This window comes from Chrysochloris asiatica, unplaced genomic scaffold (assembly GCF_000296735.1).
Source record: "Chrysochloris asiatica unplaced genomic scaffold, ChrAsi1.0 scaffold00091, whole genome shotgun sequence".
NCBI classification, from domain to species: domain Eukaryota; kingdom Metazoa; phylum Chordata; class Mammalia; order Afrosoricida; family Chrysochloridae; genus Chrysochloris; species Chrysochloris asiatica.
In genome coordinates this window covers 7891428-7915800 of record NW_006408609.1, presented here as the reverse complement: position 1 = coordinate 7915800, position 24373 = coordinate 7891428, and the positions used below count along the sequence as shown (strand labels likewise).

At 35.8% G+C, this 24373-nt stretch overlaps 1 protein-coding gene across 1 annotated transcript in view; it reads left to right on the top strand.

Annotated features, from left to right (window-relative positions):
* The first annotated feature begins 4676 nt into the window (after positions 1–4676).
* SAMSN1 (SAM domain, SH3 domain and nuclear localization signals 1) overlaps positions 4677–24373 on the top strand; it is an 84437-nt gene continuing 64740 nt past the window's right edge. Inside the window, exon 1 of the mRNA XM_006866442.1 lies at positions 4677–4836. Within this exon, the coding sequence (XP_006866504.1) occupies positions 4780–4836 (57 nt within the window). The 5' untranslated portion in view covers positions 4677–4779. The remainder of the gene's footprint in view (positions 4837–24373) is intronic.

The window sequence follows — 24373 nt, the reverse complement described above, 5'->3', positions numbered from 1 at the left end:
CCTTATTCTGTTCTAATGACTAATAAATATTGATTTCTGAAACAGACTCATGCACTCTTAATTTCTCTTATTTATAAGTTATTGAAACATGTCTCTTGTTGTCCTCCTCCAACAATTCATTTGAGATCCAACCAGGAGTATTTTAGACATTCAGTACCAAAAGTGTTCTTACTCATGGTTGTCCCAGCAATATACAACATTAGATTTGCAGGGACTAATTCCACATGAAGTTGTTGTTGCTGTTAAGTGCAGTCAAGTCAGTTCTGACTCACCTGTATACAGTTTCCCAGGAATGGCTGGTGAGTTTTGAACGGCCAACCTTGCAGTTCAAACTTAACTTGCAGTCCAGTGCTTATCAAATAATGCCACATCAGGACCCCACATGATAGAGAAGGCATAAATAGAAAGGCAATGATGGTATCATAATCTCATGATAAAAGATTTGGTTTAAAGGTCATTTTTTCATTAAACAAAGGTTGTTGTTGTTGTTAAGTGCCGTCAAGTCAATTCTGACTCATAGCGACCCTATATAGGGTTTGTGAGGAGTGGCTGGTAAGTTTGAACTGCCAACCTTGTAGTTAGCAACCCAGTGCTTATCCTATAGTGTCACATCTAAATGAAGGTAGATGTTTTGTAGACTGCAGTTGATCCAAACATTCATATCTAATTTTATTTTTGCCATTTGCACCTTTCAAATGTGAGTCAGCTTGATAATAGAAAGCAAAGAGATGCAGATGGAGGTCATCAAACAATCAAGATTTCAGCATGAAGCTCACCCAGATTCCCTGGTCTATACTTTTTTGACTCCTATGATTTGGATTTGGACCAAACATTTGTTAGATTGCTGTGCTAAATAACCCTTTTATGTTTCACCTTCCTTTCCCATAAATCACACATCAATATCTGTCATTTGATTACAATCTCTTTAAAATTTTGACTCACTACCTATGACGCAGAAAGAGTAACCAATATATCTGCCATAACAGACCAACCTTGTTTAACCCTGCTTATAAACTACCAAGGAAATTTGCAAAAACTATGCACTGAGACTTGTTCTTTTGCAATTTCTCTGTTTCAGAACATGTATTGAGAAACATGTAGCCTAGTGGTTGAATCATGATGGATGTGCTAAATACTAACCTTACACCCCATTCCTGTTTTTTCTACCTTTGACTTAAGAACTTTGTGTTACTATGAGTCACTTATCAAATACTTTAGTGTCCAGAATTCCAAAAGTAGCTGCTCTTGTTGTTAAGTGCTATTGAGTTGGTTCCAACTCATAGCAATCCTGTATAGGGTTTCGGAGGAACAGTTGGTGAATTTGAACCACTGACCATGCAGTTCAAACTGAGCTTGTGGACTAGTGCATTATCCCACAGTGCCATACCAGATGGCCAAAAATCATACTCACTACATTGTTCACCTGAGGACTTTTGAGGATCAAAGACTAATGTGATTATGGTGTAATAGGGCATCAGGTATCATGGTTTTCTTTTAATCACCAGAAACCATTGTTTTTAAGTATACGAGCAGATTAGAAAACATATTCTTCCATCTTTAATTTTATTAACATGGTTCATTTTTTATAGTGTTAATAATGGCAAAATGCTTAGACATCATACCCACTTGTAGAGTCAATTCTGACTCTGTATAGAGGTCACAAGTTGATACTTTATGCAAATTATCTTAGCATGATAACACTTGAAAATTGCATTGAGTTCTGGTGTGGTGCTATAAGATCAACACTGGACTGCAAGGTGAGTTTGAGCTGCAAGGTCAGCAATTAAAGCTTACCAGCTGCTCCTCAGAACCAACTCGATGGCACTTAACAACAAAAATTATGATCGCCATAAATATAACCATTATTTACTTAGGATTGTAAAAATAGAAAATAGAAAAAATACACCGATATAATCATTTTTTGAAATATCATGATTTTTGAGGAAATATAAACATCTTTTTTACATAAACCCTACTTAGATCATAAGTAACATAACTCTGTAATGAGTAGGTCCTGTACTGACATTTCTCTTTTATTCTTTACTCTCCACCCCTCAAAAATAGTGTGCTTTAGTAAGGGCAAGTATTATCATCACCATTTTGTTCATTGAATTCCTTAGTTGAATTAAATTTCTATTCACAGATGAAGAAATGGAGGCTTTCAGGGAGCACATTACATAACTAAGAAGTACATATTTTCATGGCTTTCAACTTTGAAAGAAATGAAACCTTTTTTTTTTTTTCTCTTTAGTCATTATCCTATCAAACCTCAAACAGAAAATTTTTAAAAAGGCATACTTCTAGGGAATTGCCCAACCTCAGAATTCTCTCCTTTTTTAATGTTATCATCAGTGTTAGTATATTGAAAGTACAAGTCAAAAAACTTTTGAAAATGTAATTCTGCTTTAAGATTTTATTTTAAAAAGGACATTAATCCTATCTTCACAAGTGTATTCCGTCCATGATACATTTTTTGATGCCTTGAAATGCTTGATGAACTGACAGATTGCTGAGTGCCTTCCACACAACAGACACTCAGTACATTACTTGTTGAATAAATTAGTGAAAGTTCAACACTGGAGCTGTCCATCATGGAGGAGGGAGTTAGGGATTGAGAAAAAGTCTGCTGATTTGTCATCTATACAGAATTCTGATTACTAATATAGCACTACTGCTATTTCACCTTGGAATCCAGGTTTATTTAACAAGTAGTCTGTTTTAAGGGAACAAAAGAATTTCCAATGTTCTAAGAGTCTCCCTTTGGTAAATCCCCATGTAACTGGGAAGTTCAAACTTACTACCTTTATTTTCTGGGTATTTCTGGTTTTGATATTATGATAAAAAAATTTTTTCTTTTATCTTTAGTCTATTAAGAAAAGTCTTTTCTATGCCATTATAGCTATCTTCCACCTCTACTAAATAGATACTTTATATGTTTCCTTTGAAGGTATCACACTGATCCATTGGATCATCGTTAAAGCAGGGGTTGCTATTAGACAGTATTTTAGTTTGTAGTAGGCAGACATCTAGTTAATCGAGGATTCTGTTTAATTGATGTACTTATTAACCAGAGTTTTAAAATGCAGTCATACATTTAAAACATCACTTAATATACATATATGTTTTTTTCTGGGTTAACATTCTAATTTGTATTTAGTATGAATTTCATTCATATAAATGCATGCTTTAAATTGGATTGGCAATTTTTAGGAATCCCTGGTTGGCACAATTGGTTTAGCACTGAGCTACTAATTGAAAGGTTGGTGGTTCAAATTCTCCCAGAGTCACCTAAGAAAGAAGGTCCAGTGATCTACTTTTTAAAGGTTATAGCCAGAAAAATCCTATGAAGGGCACTACTACTCTGAAATACAAGGGATCTCCATGAGTCAGAATCAACTCCCCAGCAACTGGTATTGTTGTTGTTGTCAAGTGTAGTCAAGTCAGTTCTGACTCATAGCGACCCTGTATGCTGTTTTCAAGGGGGGAGAGCGGGGGCTGGTGACTTTGAACCACCGACCTTGAGGTTAATAGTCTAGTGGTTATTTTACAGCACTACTCCAGGATACCATTAATTAATGTGAGATGCCATCAAATTGTTGTTCTTAGATGCTATCAAGTTGGTTCCAATTCATAATGTTGTTGTTGTTACATGCCATTGAGTTGGTACTGACTCATAGCGACCTTATGCACAGCAGAATGAAACACTGCCTGATCCTGAGCCAACCTCATTACCATTGCCACGCTTGAGCCCATTGATGCTGCCGCTTTGCCAATCCATCTCACTGGGGTCTTCCTCTTTTTCTGTGACCATCCACCTTACCAAACCTGATGTCCTTCAGCAGCGACTAGTTCCTCCTTACAATATGTCCATAGTATGAGAGACAAAGTTTGGCCATCTTGGTCTCCAAGGAGCACTCTGCCTGCAATTCATAATGTAGCCATGTATAAAAGAACAAAATGTTATCCAGTCTTCACAATTATTGCCCATTGTTGCAGTCATTGTGTCTATCCGTTTTGTTGAGAGTATCTCTTTTTGGTGCCCTTTTACTATACAAAGCATGTGTCCTTCTCTAGGGATTGGTCTCTCCTGATAACAAGTCCAAAGCAAGTGAGACAGTCTTGAAATCACCACTTCTAAGGGATATTCTAACTATACTTCTTCCAAGACAGATTTGTTCATTCTTCTGGCAGTCCATGATATAGTCACAGTATTCCCTGCCTGGCAGTTTAAATGAGCTAAACTTTAAGCATTGTTAGTATGCTTAACTTAGTATGTTTAATCTTCTAGCAATGTTAGTTACAAATGCAAAATTGATTACTGATTATTAATATTTTTGCTTTGATTTTTAATATCTTTAAAAAGCCCAAATCTCCAGTTTTATTTCATTTATTGATACAGTTACTTTCTTCCTTCTACCTATAGAATGCGTTGTTGATTTTTATTTTTATATAAATTGAAAGAGTAAGCTTTGCCTTCAAATAATTATGGCCCTTATGATAACTATGGGTACATTGAAGTGTGTAATTTGAGAACTCACCTCACAGAATATAGCAGGGGCAGGGCAACAAAGAGTTACCAAATAGGTACAATAAGAAAAAAAAAAAGGGAAAAAAAAACTTAGATGTTGAAGTCATATCCTGACTAAAGGAGGAAGTGGTAGATCACTGGGCTGAAACTTATCTGATGCTGTATATCATAGAGAGCATAGTTTTGACAGTTTTCAGTTGTTTCTGTAACAACAGAAAGTGCACGCACTCTGGAAATAGTTAGAATTCAAAATGCTGAAGAGGAAACCATCCAATGCTTCAGAGAAGGAGAAACATCAAAAACCAAAGGTAGGGTAAGTTTATAGTCAAACAAAATCAAGCAATTTAATAGAATAGTTGTGTATGTGTATGGGCATATATATGAAGAGGCTTCAAAAAGTTCATAGTAAAAATCCAATATGTTTCGATTTAATTTTTCAACTAAATTTTTGAAGTCGCTTGTATGTGTATGTGTGTTCTTTTTTAAATTGCAAGGAAACCTTGGTACTACATACTGCTTGTACTGATGGCAGAAAAAAAATCTACAAGGATGGCAAAGATGAATGTTACTATTCACATATGTAACTGAGGTTTGAGTTCAGATCACCAACACCATAGAAAACAGTTTGGTGATCTCTGTTGGGAGATTAATATTATGAAATACCCTTCCCTTTTTTTCATGACAATATGGTTGTCAATATCTATTCAACAGTCCACAGAATGCATTTAATCTCTCAATAATGCATTATGAGATTAAAATGCAGATATTTTGGTTTAAATAAGATATTTTTCATTTTTTAAAGTAAAATATGATAGCTTGTTTCAGAGATGTACTTTTCTTACTTTCGTTTCTGAACTAATGACAATACTTGAGAGATGGTTGAGTTGTGCTTTGGGAAGCATCAAAATCCCATAAATTTATCATATATTTGTTGAATTGGTTTTGTTTGGAATGTTACTATATAATTTTCTCATCATTAATTGCCACTTTAATAAAAAGTAGAACATGCAATAATGAAGTTTAGATTTGACTATAGGACACATAGATTTAGTAACATAAAATAAAACAATTTATGAAATGCTGGCAAGAAAATTTATCCAGTTGTATGTATCTCAGCTTCTTAGACAAATAGTATTTGCGATCTATTTGTGAATTGACAATAGATGAGTCCAAATGTCTTTTTAAAGGATTGATTTAATATCTAGTATTATTTACCTCGTACGTGTTCTGAGAAAAAGATTTGGGAATTGATTGTGAACTTTCAGATTCATGTTGTATTGAACAGTGGTCAATATTTTGTAAATTTTAGGATATAAGTTACTTTGTGAATTCTTTAAAGGAAATGAAGAATATCTTATTTCTTTTTTTAGTTATTTCTGATACAAATATCTTATAAAAGGTATAAATGCATGTTTAGTTGATAGTATGCCAACACCAGTATCATGACTTTTGTCCTTTACTTAATATAATAATAATAATAATACAAGTAGATCGTTCCCAAAATTTTTTTTAAAAAATTAAGCATTTAAAAATAATTTTAAAAAATTAATTTAACATTAATTTTACATAAAATGTACTAAATTAATTACAACAGTATTTATTGGAAGCAGATAAGTTAATATGAAGTAGTGGAATTCCTTATGTTTTTAAAACATAAATATAAGAGCATCTCATAAAGACTGTATTATATAAAGAGTTATTATTATATTTATGTCATTGAATAATTTTTTAAATGAGCTGTTGTCTATCATCATCATTTGACTTACTAGCAGATTACTATAAAATAAATAAGATACTGTTCATCTTACTGATGATGTCACTTTATTCATAAAATTAAAAATATATGTTATAAAACATACAACTGGGATGTATCACAGGAAATAGTCACACTGTACATATATCCATTTTCATTGTGAATCAGCACCCATCTTCTTTTGATAGATGGTTTGAGTCTATGAATTGCAAAAGATATGGAAATGTGTAAGTGTTACTTTTATCTATTCAGATCAATTAGATCCTTTCCTTTTAATATGGTAGCGATATTTCACCAATACACATAATAATGTCTTAGAAACAACTCCTCTTTAATTTACATTTATTTGAGTGTGTAGTTTTCTAATGTAGAAAAAAGATCACAAAAGACTTTATGCATATTATGCCAAAAAAAAAAAGGTAGCACTCAAAAGGATGACAAAGATAAATGTTATAATTATTCCTATAGATGAATCATAAATAGAGTGTGGAGTAGGAGTCCTGGTAGCACAGTGAGTTAAACATTGGACTGATAACCTTAGGGCTGGAGATTCACTCACCAGCCGTTCATCAAGAGAAAGATGAAACTGTCTGCTACCATAACGATTTACTGGCTCAGAAAACCTATGGAGCAGTTCTATTGTGTCCTATAAGGTCACTATGAGTCAGAATTGATTGAATGGCAGTGGGTTTCATTTTTGTTTGGAAGAAGAAGGAATGTAAGTCTCTTGTTCTACTGAAAAGAAACCTCAGGCCTCTGTATAGAATGATAAGAGTAGAACCATCAAGAAATAGAGATTCAGTGACTTCACTGATTAACTACATGACACATGATAGCTCATATGTTGTGATCCAGAAATGTACACTCTCCCTATTTTCTTATTTTTGACTGCCAGTGCTAAAGTATGTAGAGTGGCAACATCAATAATGAGATAAATATTATATAAACCTGCTGGCTGGTGGCTGTGTGCCATGGATTCGGTTCTGACTCATAGTGACATTCTGTACAGGGTTTCCAAGGCTATAAATCTTTATGGGAGCAGAACGCCTTATCTTTTTCCTTTGGAACAGCTGGTAGTTTCGAACTGCTGACCTTGCAGTTCACAGCCCAATTCATAACCACTACGTTACCAGGGCTCCTTTATAAACCTAGCTCATGTTAACTCTCATGGGACATATTTCAGATGTTTTAGTACCTGATTCAAATGCTGAATGCATATAATACCTAACGTCACCCCGAATAAAAATTAAGAGACTACTAATTTAAAAAGGAAATCAGTGGAGAAACTTAGTCATTAGTATTTTTAACTAGGTTTTGCAGCTGTAAGAAGATTGAAAACATTGACAGATAAAAATGTAATGATAGATTATATGAGTTCCATATCCAAAATTGTTTATTATATTCTTACTTTCTTAAAATGTACCAAGAAACATGAATATCAGTCAACACATGTTAAAGTAGAGTTTTACAATCTGTAATTTTATCATTAATACGCTCTCCTTAGTTTACCCTTTGTTTATGTGTTTATTTTGCACGTGGGTTCTTTCTAATAGCTTTAAAATGAGAGCAATAGTATTCAAACTTATTGTAATTGATTCAAAGGAGAGGTTGAGAGGGAGAGACCACAAGTCCTGAAAAATTATTAATGGAAACCAGTACATGTACTGGAGTGTTCATAAAGTCTAACAATATAAATTTGTCTCCAAATTCTCTATTGTGTATAGGTAAATTCTAAATTAAGAAAGAAACAATGAATAATGCTTGCATTTATATATGTCAGTCAATATAGCCTTACTTTGTGTACATACAAGGTTCTGTACTTTCCTTCTAGAATTTTGTTTCCATTTATTACTAGTTGTTGTTACTGCTAAATATTATAGAGTCAGTTCAACCCATAGTGAAACTGTATAGAGTTTCCAAGGAGCAGCTGGTGTGTTTGAACCCCTGACGTTGCAGTTAGCAGTCCAGTGATTATCCTATACCACTACTCCTGGTGTGGTGTTGTAAGATCAACACTGGACAGCAAATCACTCCCAATGAGTTGGAAACAACTTGACAGCACATAAAAACAATAGATTTAAAAACTGTCAAGTATATCCCAGACTGGAGTCCTGGTGTGGCGCTGTGGATTAATGGGCCAGACTGGAAAACCATTTGAACTACAAGGTTGGCAGTTCAAGCTCACCAGCTGCTCCTCAGAAACCCCATACAGGGTCGCTATGGGTCCAAATCTACTCGACAGCACTTAACAACAACAACAACAATATCTCAGACTCAGATTCGATAAAATATAATATACTCCATAAATGCTTCAGTTATAAAACATAAATTTCCTTACATTTCCTAGAAAAGTCTAACTTTAGTTTGTTTTTGCTTTCTGTTACTTACTATCTATATTTATTTCTACATATATTATTTCTATGTTTATTATATAACAGTTGTCATGTTGATGACTTTTTGCACATTAACTAATATTAAAAAAACAAAAAACTGTGAGAGAATCATTTTTATTTACTCTCACTTTACAGATGAGAAAGCTAAATCATACAAAAAATTAATTCAATTGAGTGAAGACACAGAGGAATAATAGCTTTATTATGTGAAATACACATGTTAATTTCCATTACCTATATTCATTTTTTAAAAAATAAGTTTTACTGTGATTTGAGTGAAAGTTTACAGGGCAGATCATCAGTTTTACATTCAACAAATCATATACCTTGTTTCATGAAAATGATTATAATCCCCTCCATGTACCATCAGCATTTCTCTCTATTCACTTGAGCTCTTTTTTTTTTTTTTTTAACAGTCAGACATATATAACAATTTACACCACCAATGGGCACATTCTACAAGTCTGCCTCCTGGCCACCATCTCCTACTCCCTTTCTGCCAATGAATCTAGAGTCCTCAGCTTCTCCCTCTCTCCATGTCCCCATCTCTGCCTCCATCTCTGGTGTCATTGCTTTTCTGGATGAGGTCTCGTATTCCACTTGTGCTCTTCTCCCTTGATGGTTCTAAGGTCCTTTGTTTCTAGACTGTAAGATTAACTCTCTTCTGTTTTTGTTACAAAACTTCTACCTTTACAATTGCGACAGTCGTAATTAATCATGGTCACTATTACTCACTATTGAATCATAAGAATCGTATCCCCATCTCTTTTAACCAGACCCATTTAGACAAGATGAAAACTATTCAGTGGGGACTCTTTCTTCCCCTCCACACTCTTAAACTAAACTCCCTCTTGAAATCTTGTAAGCCAGTCATCTTGTGCCTTTATCACCCCCTCATTTTAGCCAATATCTTAGTTGCCTGACCCTATCTACCCTGTGTACACAGGAATAGCATTGATACTTGATATGAAGACTCCTTTCCTCTCTGTTAGTATTTAGAGTTACTACCTCCATTAGTATAGGTCAGGTTCATCAAATTGTAGCAATTTACCCTTGTTTCCTTTATCAAAAATTGCTTGATTTTTTGTTTTGTTTGTTTTGTTTTTTAACCTTTTTCTAGTTGAAATCTGATTATCAAGCCATCCAGGCTAGGTCAAATGGGTACTATCTGCAAGTTTCGGTGTTCTTGTGCATCTCCCCTCACTTCATCTCAGCTGTATGCTTAACTCTCAGCTCTAGCCCTCTCTGACTATGTTCTGGTCCATGGGCTGAGGTGTCCACAGGTCTCACCACACTTTGGACCAGCCAGCCCTTCATCTTCTCTCTCTCATCTGCAGGTCAGTGGGATTCTATGGGCTGTGGTTGAACTTAGCCCATTTTTTCATCACTGATCCTTCCCCTTCTCCACTCACCAGTAAACCAATGTGGTCATCAGCAAGCATACATGCCTTCTCATGTGTTCCCTTTGAGTTTCAGTCTTAGAAGGGGGTTTGTCCTGAAGGAAACTGATTGCTTGCCTTGATGGCTTCGGGGCAAACAGCTTGCTTATTCTTGTAATAGCCAGTCATACTGTCATTTTTATTTGGGGTATTTCCTGATGATCTTTCTTTGAGGATGTATCTTCTGTCACTTTAGCTGTTACAGGCTGGCTGGTCTGTTTTCCTTTCTAGTGGGAATGTCCCACCGCAGAAGGTTTTGGATGACTACCTATATTCATAATGATCACATTATAGTTATAAGCAACGGGACTATGAGATACTATTTCTATTTGCATATTAAGGCAAAGCTACATTTTACAGAGACCAGTGAGACCATAACTGTAAGAACAACAGGCTTATAACTTCTATAAATTGGGAAGGAATTGTGAGTTCTTCCTTTCCTGTCTCTTACTAAATGCAGAAATCCCACATAAAAAAATTGCTCTAGGTGCCCACCCAGCTTCAAACACTTAACATTTTAAAATAAGAAACAAACAAACAAACAAAAAAAGCTTTCTTAATATTCCAGTATTCAAATTGTCAAAAAAGCACATCTCCTAATATTGAGGTAAGCATAACCAGAGATCTTTCTCTCTCCTGCAGCTTTTATAACACATTCAATGTCCTAGGAAACTAGGTGCAGGGGCGGATTACTTAATAAGCAAGTCAAGCATTTGCCTAGGGCAGCAACAAAACAGGAGCACCAATTGACTAAAGAGTAGCAGTATCGATGCCAAGCAGACAGCATACAAGATAAAGCTAGTACCATGTGGAAGGGAACTGGCAAGGCAATAACTGGCACTGTTACCGGCTCCAATGAGTAAGCATGTGCTAACCAGAAATAAAACTTACCCAGGGTCAAAGAGGTACCCATGCACAAGGATGTTTAAGCTATGAGGCCCCCACCCCTCAACACCTTCATTGATGTCAGTCTCCTGCAGTCCCTTCCTGTGTAACTGAAACTCCTTATCTCAGCGGAAGAATACTACTTTTTTCTAATAAACACGCAACGTGGGTAAGCTGTTGAATCTAACTTATGCTACCTTCACCCAACATACTACCGGATCCAACATGGGCAAGGACACATGATTATAGTCTCATTTAATAAGAAGTTGCAACATGGATAGCTAAGACTCAACAAATACACACACACATGTGTGTATTTACATAAAATATACAGTTGATATATATATGAGGAGCTCTGGTAATGTAGTAGTTATGAGTTGGTCTACTAACCTCAAAATCAACAGTTTGAAACTCCATGGCACAAAACCACCACATATATATATATATTTATATCACATATCCCTTTAGAATGAATTTATGAATAAGCAGAAGAGAAAGCTGACCACATTTAATATCGCTTAGGACCCTCACATACTTTAGTCTAGTCATGGTTGGGTGTCACTAATAACTAATTGCTGGACTACTAGCTGAAAGTTTGGCAGTTCAAAGCCATATACAGATACCTTGGAAGATAAGCCCAACAATTTGCTTCTGAGAGGTCACAGCCTTGAAAAATCCATTGAAAAGTTCTATTCTGTACACATAGGGTTGCCATCAATCAGCATCAATTAGACAAAAATCAACAACAGTAGGCTCTTAATAAGTATTTGTAAAGTGAATGAACTTTCTAGAGCTAGTCTGTGCAGTCTGATTCAAGTATAAATACTCAAACCCATTGCTGTTCCAGTAGATTCTGATTCAGAGACTATATGAAAAGAGTAGAACTGCCACATAGGATTTCCAAGGATGTAATCTTTACAGAGTCTTGGTAACATGATGTAGGATAAGCACTAGACTGCTGACTTCAAGGTTGGTGGTTCAAACCCGCCAACCATCTCTCAGAAACCCCATACAGGGTCGATATGAGTCAGAACTGACTCGACAGCACTGAATATCAACAACAACAACCCTTATGAGAGTAAACTGCCACATCTTTCTCCCATAGAACAGCATATAGGTTCAAATTGAAAACTTTTTGGTTGGGAGCTGAGCGCTTAATTATGTGTAACCCAAAAACTCACTACCATCGAATCAATCCCAACTCACAGTGATCCTGTACAGGGTTTATGAGTCTGTCAATCATTACAGGAGAAGAAAGCCTTATATTTCTCATAAGGAGTATCTGGAAGATTTGAACTACCAACCTTGTGGTTAGCAGACCAGCGCTAACCTAGTCAAACACTTGTTAGAAAACCTGTTAGTGTTTATGTGTATATGTAAAAGAGTTTTTTTTGTATGTGTAGATAGATAGATAGATGTAGATGTAAATATAGATATAAAGATGCATATATAGAGAGATATATAGATGCATATATAGAGAGATATATAGATGTATATATAGAGAGAGATATATAGATGCATAACTGGAATTCATTTTTAAATTTTACCTTTAGAAGAGTCCCACTACAGCAAATGTACTAGAATCCCTAGAGAGGCCCATTGTATGTAACAGCAGATCTATGATCCAGATTAGGGCATAGGGTAGAAAGTTTGAAAAGCGAACAACAATGCACCCTACAAATGAAACTTGGCTACTGTAATTAGAAAAACTTGGCCTTTACTTGGCTGGGATTAATGATCTGTGTTAGTAAATTTTAACTGAGGTTTTCTTTGAATAAAGGAGAGTCAAACCCCACTGTTATTTTAAAGGAAAACATTGAAATAATGGCAGTTCTGGAAATAGCTTTTTTTTTCCCAAGCCATCCTTTTTAATCTAAAGTGCATACTAAATGAGACACCATTAGGGTCACAGATGCTAATTTTCACTAGCAATGACTGAAGTGGCATTGTTTCCCATCTGCATTTGATCCTAGCAATGATGAGAGGTGATGAGTTGATGATGAGCTGTTTTCACTGCACTGCCCGCTGTGCAAATTTATGCTCTTAGACAAGGATGACACATAGTTGTGGCATTAAGGAGTGTTCTTCATGGCTTTTTTGTAACAAAACTGTTAGGATAGATTTTAACTGTTACCTAACCAGGTATAAAAGAGTCGTTTGCATATTCTGGTGCATGTCCTCTGGGCTAGGAACTTGAACAAGATGCTCTTGTCCATTATGTTATTTAATCTTAGATAAATGGCTTCATTATACCTCCAGCTATTTTTTAAATAATGGAAACAAAGCTCTACTTTGCACATCTAAATTTCCAAATGTAGCATTACCAAAAGGATCCATTTCTGTTTAGTGCTAGTGTTAAGGATTTAGGTGAACTTTTAGATATAGGACATTCATAATTAGCATCTCAGCAGAGAACCAAAAATGTTCTCCATTAAGAACTGATTAATAACAATAGGTTTTAAGCTGCCTTTGCTGGTAGATGAAACAATTCTTATATTTACAGAGAGTCATTTGTCACCACATCTGTCCAGTCCCCTTCCTTCCCTTGTGTGAAGAGCTTTGGGAATTTTCTCTTTGTCCATGAGGTCCTACTAATTGGAAGTGAGAATTTTCAGCTTTTTTCTTCCCTCCAACTACCCAGTGCCCTATCCACTTCTAGATGACCAGTGATCTCCTACTTGATTTGAGCTCCTCACTCTAACCCTTCCCTTTAACTAAATGTCTTTAGTTTTCCTCCATGTTATTTTCACCTTCCTCCAAACTTACTTCTCTATGTTCCACAAGGCCTGCATTAGAAATAATTTGAAAAATAACAGAAGCAAAATATTTATTCTACCTCCTTGACCTGTGGCTTTCTGGCAAGATATTAGATCCATGTGGATGCATTATAGAAATGCCTAAATCTGAGCTTAGAAAGACTTAGGGAAACTAGAAATGGCTCATTGCATCTGAAGAGCAATCCTACCCAGAGGAGGCAAATAGTCTATGAGGTACAGGGTACAGCAGGCTTGTTCATATAGGTGAGATTTATACTTCAGACTATTATAATAACTTGAGATGTTTAGCTCTTGATACCACCCAATTCACTTTACTTGTACTCTACTATATCAATCAATCAGGTGTCTGGGTAGTGGAAATGATGAACACATTCAGGGACAGAGTTTTAAGTTTACCCATATAGATGACCCAGAACAAAAGACCTGGTGACCTACTTCTGAAACATCAACCAAGGAAAATACTATGAGACACAGTTCCACTTTGACACACAGAGAGCCGCTATGTATCAGAAAATCGCTGAGACAGTTCTCTGGTCAGTCTACAGGAATATTTATTTCTCATAGCAAATCAATAATTAACATTGCCAATTTTTTCTTTCTTACCAATGTGGTATCTGAGTCAGTCCCCTGAGATTGTTTATTTCTGAAAACTTGAAAAATAAAGGTTCTGTCCACATAGAGGTGAGGGCCTGACAGTAGAGATGGAGTCCTGAGCTAGATATCAATTTTCTGAAAGTTGTTGTTCACTGGCCTCACTTCCAGATACCTTTCTTTACACATATGAAAATAAGACAACTAAATAATAAGGTTTCTTTTTTTTTCCTATCAACAATTTTATTAATTTAAATTCCTGAAAAAAATTCAAAGCAGATTTATCTTTTATGCAATTCTACCTCATATGGCATTAGTCTGGCTATTTGGAAACAAATTGAAGCAAATTGAAATTTTTACTTTTCTTTCTGAATATTTTATCTGATCATAGCTATGTAAATTTGATCATTTTCAAAATAGGTAAAAAGAAATAATGTACTAAATCAAATATAGAGTTTAATCCCTATATGGGTATTACTTTACATCATAATTATAATACAGCTATCATTTCTTTTGTATTATTTGCTGAAGTTGGATGATCACAAATATTAAGTTGCTTTAAGATTATGAACATCTCACCATAATTATTTATTAATTTTAAAGTATTCATTACCAATAAACAATGTTTGTATTTTGAAAAATACAATTCCTTCAAAGATAAATGTTTTACAGTGTTAATTATTTTATAAGTTAAGGAATCATCATAAACTGGGTTCATTTTGAGCACTACTACTATATTTCAACAGCACAATTAACCCTTCAATAGATTTAAATATTCATAAACCAAATCTAAAGTTGCTGAAAGAAAAATAAATGTAATTGACAATGAGAAAGTTTTAACAGTCACATAGCTTGCAATATCCTAACGTAGACACACTATTATTTTTTTCCACCTGTTCTTTCCTTGTGTGGGATTACATGCCATTTATTTGTCCCACATAAACATGTCTGTTCTTACTAAGAAAAAAAAAACAAAAAAAAAACACGTTTAAATTCTTAAGCCCAGTGGCAGTGGGTGCTCCCTGAGATGGGAATGTTTATAAGCTTTATGATATTAACTGCAGCACTCAACCTCAGGTGGCATAAAGCATGCAAAAAAGAACTTTCTGTCAGTTTTATTATTTCTAAAAAGGTTCCCCTTGAAGCAGAAGAGTGACCTTGCTCTGCTGAGCTGACATATGCCACTGGATTAATGGTCGAGCTCTGCTGGAGGGAAGCTCACAGAAACATTACAACTCCAGAAGCTGGGCTGGCCATGACCATTAATCAGGAGGACCAAAAACATGCATCAAACACACTCATTTAAAAGTAGTAAAAATGGCTTAAAAAAAAACAACAACAACTTTTTGAGAATTAGCTTATTGTTTGTCATTACTTGTGTTCAAGGAGATCGCTGTATGACTAAAATATCCCTTGGGGAGACCTTTAGAAAGGTTATTATATACCCAGAAACCAAGTGAGTGCTGAGGACATTCTCAATTAACTGAGGGAACAGGAATTTTCATTGCAGAGAATCTGATGGGGAAGTATGTTATGTGGATTTTATTTTCCCAACTTAATTTTTCTCATTTTTATTTAGTTGTTTTCAAAGCAACAAGTACTATTTTGTCATGTTTTCAAAGCAATGAGTACTGTGAATGTTTGCCTCTTTTATATTTATTTTAATTTTTAAAACTAAAGTAACTGGATTTAGTGATAGAAATATTTGACTAGTAAACCTATTAGGGAAATTTTCAGGAATCTAGGTCTTAAGTCAATATATTCAATTATTAAATGTGATTAAAAAGATCTTAATAGTCTTGAATATTCTAGAATAGTCTTCTTTTCAATATTCAAGACTATTCTAGAATAGTCTAGAATAAATGCACTTCAAATTCTTCCATAATGTGCTTCCTAAGGAAAAATTTTCTCTCTAATCATTGAAAAGAAAGAGAAAGATTCAAATAGAAGTTTCTGAGATTTAAAAATTTAATTTAATCTGTCATATCAAATTACTCTTGTCTTTTGTCTCTATTTTTTTGGCTGATAAAATTGAATAGACATAATTTCTCCTTTATACGTTTAATAAATTATCTTAGAAATAAATGATACAATAAGACAAACTGTCTAACCAAAGGTTGACAATTTAAGCCCATCAGCCTCTCTACAGGAGAACTATGAGGTTTTCTGCTCCTGTAAAGATTTATAGCCAAGGAAACCATTTACAACGTTACTCTAAGTCAGAATCAGCTCTGTGGCAGTGGTTTTAGTTTGGTATTAGTTTACAGAATGCAGATGATATAGTTTTATTAGTAGGTAGAACAAATAGAAAAATAAGGTACTTTTTAAGAAAAACAGGATTAAGTTGGTATTTAAGACATAGTAAACCCTGTTGCGGAGTCCTGGTATGGCACTGATCCTAAAGGTGGGTTTGAACCACAAGATCAGCAGTTCAAACTCACCAGCTGCTCCTCAGAAACCTTATACAGGGTCGCTATGAGCTGGAAATGACTGTAGGACACTTAACAACAACAACAACAAACCCTAATGTAGTCATTACTTCAAAGTTATTCTTCTAAATATATATCTTCTTTTACCATGAGCTTCTTTTTATTAGCCATATTTTAATTAGGAGATCACACTATGTTCTATGCCTAAATATTTATTTATTTTTGAAATTTAACCATAGAATTAAACTAATTGATATTAGTCTGACCACAGTTAAAACATTGTTTAACATTTAGTAATAAATAAAGAAAAATGAATATGCACACAACAGAAAGTTCATTTCTAAATTTTTGAGAGAAGGACAGTTTTGGTAACTGGAAATTTGAATCATCCATCCTTGGTATTGTGGGGCCCCAGATGGCCCTATCCAGTAGGAGACCCCCAAAAGATTACCAGGACTCGAGTTCGATGCACCAGCAAGAGGTTTATTTGCCAACGCGCTGGGGTCCACCTTCACTCCTAAAACCAGGAGACAAAAGGCGACCCCCCCTTTACAGTGCAAGCCAGTTTTTATAAGGTTTTAGGGGCATAATTGTGCAGTACCATAGATACAGTTTCTGATTGGTTAACAATTGGCAAAGTATGAGATGTTACAGTTTAACTGGTCAGTACTGGTGGTCTTTGTTCTTACGCTAGGGCAAAGGAAAACATCTGGCATATGGCCTTTGGTCCTGTCTATTACTTATCTAATTTTTTGCTGTTGCTAGGGGTGAAAGGATATTCTAAGGCAGCATGAGCTGATTTAGCACGTTCCTTGAACAGGAGGATGTGCTCAGGCTAATGTACAGAATGGAGATTGACTTCGTCTCTAAGGGAAGTAAAACTGAGGCCTTGTCTATTTAAAATGCTTTTCTGAGCCTGACTAGAGTTTAGTCAAGCAGTCTCTAGGTAGGAAAAATCAGGTAAAATCAGTTAGGTCCTTACAGTATCACCTCTCCTGTATCAAGTTACCTGTTATTGTTATTAATTGCCTCCGCGTTAGTTCTCTGACTCATAGAAACTCCTCTTGTGCAGAGTGGAACTGCACTCTGTAGGGTTTTTTCAAGTCTGTGACCTTTTGGTTGCAAATCACCATTGTTCTGAGGTGGATTAAAACCACCAATCTTTTGGCTAATAATCAAGGGCTTAACTATTAGCAACACTCAACTACGCCTACTAAGGTTGTTTGTTGTTGTTGTTATTAAGTGCTCTTGAGTCACTTCCGACTCATAGCGAGTTGGAATTCTGAGAAACAGCTGGTAGGTTTGAACCACAGACCTTGTGGTTTGCAACCCAGTGCTGATCCTACAATGCCCCTAACAAGGTAGCTATCAAGAAAATTAGTAATGAAAAATTTGCTTAGAGAAGTTATTTTAGAATGTTGTTGTTGTTAAGTGCTGTTGAGTTGTTTCTGACTCATAGCCACCCTGTATTGGGTTTCCAAAGAGTGGCTGGTGGGTTTGAACTGTCGACCTTGTGGTTCAAACTGATTTTGTGGTCCAGTGCTTACTATAGTGCCACAAATTCATGCAACATATTATAGGTACCTATAAGTTTTCTTCATACCACATTTCTTCCCCAAGCACACACACAAAAAAAAACAAAACCAAAAAACCTCACCAAAACAATATTATCTTCTGCAACCTTAAATCCTTTTATGATGACACTGTGCCAATCCATCTTGTTGGGGGTCTTTTTCTTTTGTTCTTACCCTTCACTTTACCAAGCAATGGCCACAAGTATAAAAATTCTTGTAGGGATGACTCAAGACGAAGCATTGTTTTGTTCTGTTGTTCATAAGGTCTTATGAGTCTGAACTGACTTCATGGCAACTAACATATATCTGTAACTGTGGTGGACATGTTAATCACAATCTCTTTAACTCTAAGCTTGAAAGTGGCTTCAGAAACCATGTTAACATAGTTCTCCCAGACATTTTTAACAACCTAATCATGCTGCTACACGATTTGAAAATATGCCAAGTTTGTCCAGACAATGGAAAATTACAGTGAAACATTCCTATATCAAATATGCAAAGCTTTTTTAAGTGCCCAAAGTGTGATTATGTTCACTAGAGGCAATATCTCTTTCTTCCTTTGGAAAAGTTCAGGAGATATTTTGTTGTACAGTGGTGGTTGGTGGTTGTTGAGTTGGTTCCAACTCATAGTGACCCTATATGGGGTTTCTGAGCTGCAAATCTTTATAGGAGCAGACAGGTTAATTATCATCCCTTGGAGGAGCTGGTAGATTCAAACTGCTGACCTTTTGATAAGCAGCCCAGCTTGTAATCCACTATGCTACCAGGACTCCTTCGTATATGCTCATTCCGTATGTGGTATGTCACCTTTCTACTACTTTATCATAAAATTAGCAATCATTGTCAATGGATTTGTGGTTTCTAGAGTTTATCATCTTACAACTTGGTAAATAATTTTTGAAGATGATTAAGCAAAGTCATAATGTATTGATTTCAACTCATTTTACTTCAACAACAATTTCACATCCAAAATCTATGATCATTTTAATATATACTTCTTTAGAATAATGATAAATAATATGGGTATATTCATATATACGGACTTCTAGTGTGGCCACTATAGGATCAGCGCTGGCCTCTGAACCACAAGATCGGGAGGTCAAACCCACCAACTGCTCCTTGGAAACCCTATACAGTGTCTCTATGAGTCAGAGCCAACTCAAGGGCATGTAACAATAACAACATCAACGTGGTATATAAATGCCTTTGATATTATATTTTGTACATGCAAGTATTTATAAATGAATCTAATTTGAGAAGATAACATTCATAGTATCAACTTCACTTATTTAATGTATGAATACTATTTGCTTTTAGGAATTGTTTATATATTTATATTTTCTTTATTTGTTACATGCCTCCATTTATTTCTTATAGATTGAGGCATTTGATTAATGATACCAATAAAGTATACATTCTTTTAGTATAGATTCCTTTCTTATTCATCCAAACAATCATTAATCCAACTTCAAAATTTAGTCACAGAAGCCACTTAGTAAATTTATGTCCCATGGCATTATATAAAACCATAAATTCCTAATTAAACATTGTTGTTACTGTTGTTATGTGCCGTGGAGTCAGTTCTGACTCATAGTGACCCTGTACAGCATTTCCGAGGCTGAAAATCTTTACGGGAGCAGAAAGCCTCATCTTTCTCCACTGAAACAGCTGGTAGTTTCAAACTGCTGACTTTGTGGTTCACAGCTAATAGAGCTCCTTATTTTAGGAAACAGTTTTTTTTTTTTTTGGCTATAATGTGATTAGGGTAATGCAATTTTCTTTCAAACAACTGTTAAATGTATGATTTTTTATATTGAACATGAAGAGTAATGTGAGAGTTGCCATCCGCACTGGTTTGCCCAAGACTGACTGAAGGGTTTTTCTCCATACAGGGACAATCAATGTGTATTGAAATGGTTAGATAATGGCAATTGTTCTTATGGATGCAGTAGGGAATATCTTTGCTAGAGACTTTGTCTAGGTAGGTAGAAGAAAATGGAAAGGCAATCCTTAAAAATAGCATCATGAATGCCAGTTTAGAGACAGAAATAGCTGTGTCCAGTAATGATATAAATGTGTCCAATAATGTGTCCAGTAAGTAAATGTGCTATAAAAGAACAGTAGTCATCAAGAAGACATTCTGAACTGGAACTGAGGGTCAGTGTCAGAAGTTCTGCTTAATCAGATTGACCAGGCTTGCCTGACACCATGGGGAGTCAGATTGTGCAGCATGCTGAGTTTGGGCTTTATTTGGTTGACTAAGGAAGAGCTATTTAAACTCTCTGAACCTCAGTGCTTTTCAACTGTAGACTAAAGAAATCAGTACCTAAATTGAAGAGGAATAGTTTTGATTTAATGAAATAGTTATAGACAAACAATTTGGCATAAAACGGAGCACACAGAAAGCTTCATCAAAGCAATGTGAATCAAGCTTTACATTTTGAGAAAAATAATGAAATGATAATCATCATTTCATTACTGGTACTTAGGAGTATTATTCTAGTGATGTTATGTTAGCTAATAGGAGAGGCAGCAAATTGGGAACAAAGATGATGACAATTGTTCCATTGGTTCAGGCATAGTGTTTAAGCACATATTTGAGTAGTAGTCATGAGAAAAATAATTCCCACAACAAGGATTGATAGAAAGAATTGAGCAAATGTAGAGGCTGAATAAGTGAGTTTGCATGTGTGGCCCATTACATTTTTCATTATGTGTCCAAATATCCCAAAAAGAACGGTGGACAAATACAGGTTTGCAATGTGCAGGTGAAAACAGCTGAGATCCCCAGTATACAAGCAGATAGTCTTATGTGGACATGTCTGTCTTCCAGACTAAAGGCAAGCAGAAAGTCCTTATGGGCTTGTAGAAAGTCTTAATGATTTCAAGGAAGAGAGGCTGTAATGAGAGAATTTTAAATCAATGAAAAGGGAGTGTTTAGTGTACTTGTTTATGGGTTTGTAGAGAGACAGACAGAAAGAGAATAGAAAGTGAGAATGTGAAATAAAATAATAATGCAGGAATTACTATGCCAAAAAGTCCCACTAACTAAAAGTTTGGTGGTTCAAATTCTCCTAGAGGCACTTTGGAAGAAAGTCCTAGTGATCTGTTTCCAAAAGGTCTCAGCCATGGAAACCCTATGGAGAACAATTCTATTCTGCAAAACAAGAGATTACTATGGGTCAATTTGATGGCAGCTGGTCTTTTGTTTTTTTGTCTTTGAATGGGCTAGACGAAAGTTTACAATTAGGGTGGCATGGGGCACAAGAGGCTGAGTAGCTTTAAAAATTTAGTCACCATAGGCACAGTATAAAAAGCTTTTGATGTATTTCTTGTCTGAAAAGAAAGATATTTAAGATCTATTAAAACATCATTTATTTTAGTTAAGCACAGTGACTTCTTTTACCTAAAGTTGAATGTCATTTCTATTCAATTCCTGCAAGCGAAGTATGTCTGGCAGCATACTCATGCCACGTAAATAATGAGATACGCTTATAAATCAGATAGAGGTACAATCGATAATGTCAAATACTAGGTTAGTTTTTTGCTCATAAAACCTGTTTTTTTACATTAAATATTCTAATATGAATAATCACTTTTATGGGTTACAGGTCATTCTATATTTATTTATTTATTTGTTAATTTTAGTTCTAGCTTTTCTTCTTTGGCTAATCTTCTTTGAAGCAACTTCAATTTGCTGAAAATATTTCTAGTGGCATATCTACTTTTGAAAGTAGAGCTTTAACATGGAAATTCAGACACATTTTTAAAGCACTGTGGCAGAGCCAGCATCTGATGTTCCATTAGATATTTTGTAGTTGAAAGAAAAGATACAAAACCCAAGAACAAACAGATCTGTGTAGGAGAAGTACAGCCAGAATGGTCCTTGGAAGCCAGGATGACCAGACTTCATCTCTCATACTTAGGACTTGTTATCAGGAGGGATCAGTCCCTGGAGAAAGATGTTTGGTAAACTGGAAGGTAGGAGAAAAGAGGGACTGGCACAGCAATTTAGGCATAACAATTGTGAGGTGGTGCAGGGCCCGGCAGCGTTTCGTTCTGTTGTGCATAGGTTCACTATGAGTCAGTACAGACTCGATAACACCTAACAACAACAGCAACAACTTTGTAAGAGTACACATGTTTGAGTTGTCTTTTTCCAAGGTTAAGATGTTGGTGTTGAAGACAAATCTTCACAGTTCTGTTTGTCTTTTAGCCTTCAGCTTGGTGACGTCCTGCATAAACAACTTCCATCAGCACCACATGATAGCATAATTATTTAACACTGAGGCAATCCTAACAGATTTTTTAAAGTGAGTTAAATGTATTTCACACTTTTCAAAAGATCCCAGCACCTGAGTTAGTTAGAACAATGAAATCCTCGAGTGCCTTTAGATAAAGCCTGTTAAACCTACTGACATTCAGCATTTTACCCCTGTACAATCTGCATACAATGCCTGATAAAACAAAATGGTGATTTTCAAGAGCACATTCATAACCAACACTCCATCTGCAATATGTAGAAGATGTGAGAACTCATTGGCCAAGTGTGTGTTATTTTAATGTGCTGGTATATTTCCAGATGCTGAGGAGGTCTGACTCACATATGCAAACATTTTCTTTGAAATAGACTGAAACTTTTCTACCAGTGCCTTATACAAATAATAAGTCATTCTGGAGATGTGATTTTATTTCAAGATCCCCAAGATTGGTGGCTGGTTACGGCATGAAATGTTAAGGAACATGTTAAGGAAATGTTAAGGAAAGAATGTTCTGTTTTGTTTTGTTTTGTTTTGTTTTTGCTGGGCGATTCCCATTGCTAACAGAGATCTCCATGTTGAAAATGTATGAGAAACCCTTTTAGTTCCATTCTGTATACACGGCTAACTAGGAGTCCTGGTGTAGCCCTGTGGGTTAATGCTGCAGACTGCAAAACTGTTTGAACTGCAAGGTTGGTGGTTCAAGCTTACCAGCTGCTCCTCAGAAACACTATACAGGGTCGTTATGTGTCAGAAACGACTTGGCGGCACTTAACAACAACTTTGCCATGCTTTCCATCTTCCTCAGGTAGCTTGTTTCTTTGAACGAACATGATAGGGTCAAATACATACTGTTGTTATTGTTAAATGCCGTCGAGTAGTTTCCCATTTATAGCGACCCTTTTTAGAATTTTCGAGGAGCAGCTGGTGAGCTTGAGCCACCGACCTTGCAGGTCAGATTGACCTTGCAGTCTAGCGCATTAACCCACAGTGTCACACCAGGAGTTCACAAATATGTATGATGGTGGTTATGTGCTATGGACCCAGTTCCAACAAATAGCGACGCTGTATAGAGTTTCTGAAGGAGCTCTGGTAGTTTGCGTAGTGGTTATGAATCGGGCTGCTAATCTCACAGTCAGCAGTTCGAAACTACTAGCTGTTCAGGAGAAAGATGAGGCTTTCTGCTCCGGTAAAGATTTACAGCCTCGGAAACCCTGTACAGGGTCACTATGAGTCGGAACCGACTCCACGGCACATAAGACAACAACATAGGATTTCTGAGGCTATACATTTTCAGGAGAGCAAGAAAACCTCATCTTTCTCCCATGCACGTAACCGCTTGTAGTTTCAAACTATAGACCTTGAGATTAGTAGCCGGATTTGTAACCCAATATGCTACCAAGGCTCCTTGATGTCTCTAACTAGATTATTTGAAATTACAGTTACAATATAGCAATAATTACTCAATATTAGTAAATACCCAGTCATTTTTCAAAATTTCTCAGTTCTTTCCTGGATGTTTTTGTTACTGTGGCTTAATTTATCTGTATCTAGACAAAGTCCTTGGAGTCATGGTCGACTCATAGACACCCTGTACAGGGTTTCCGAGGCTGTAAATCTTTACAGGAACAGAATGCCTCATCTTTCTCCCGCGGAACAGCTGGTAGTTTCGAACCGCTGACCTTCCAGTCTGCAGCCCGATTAGTAACCACTATCGGGCTGCGAACCTTAAGCTAGCATAGAGG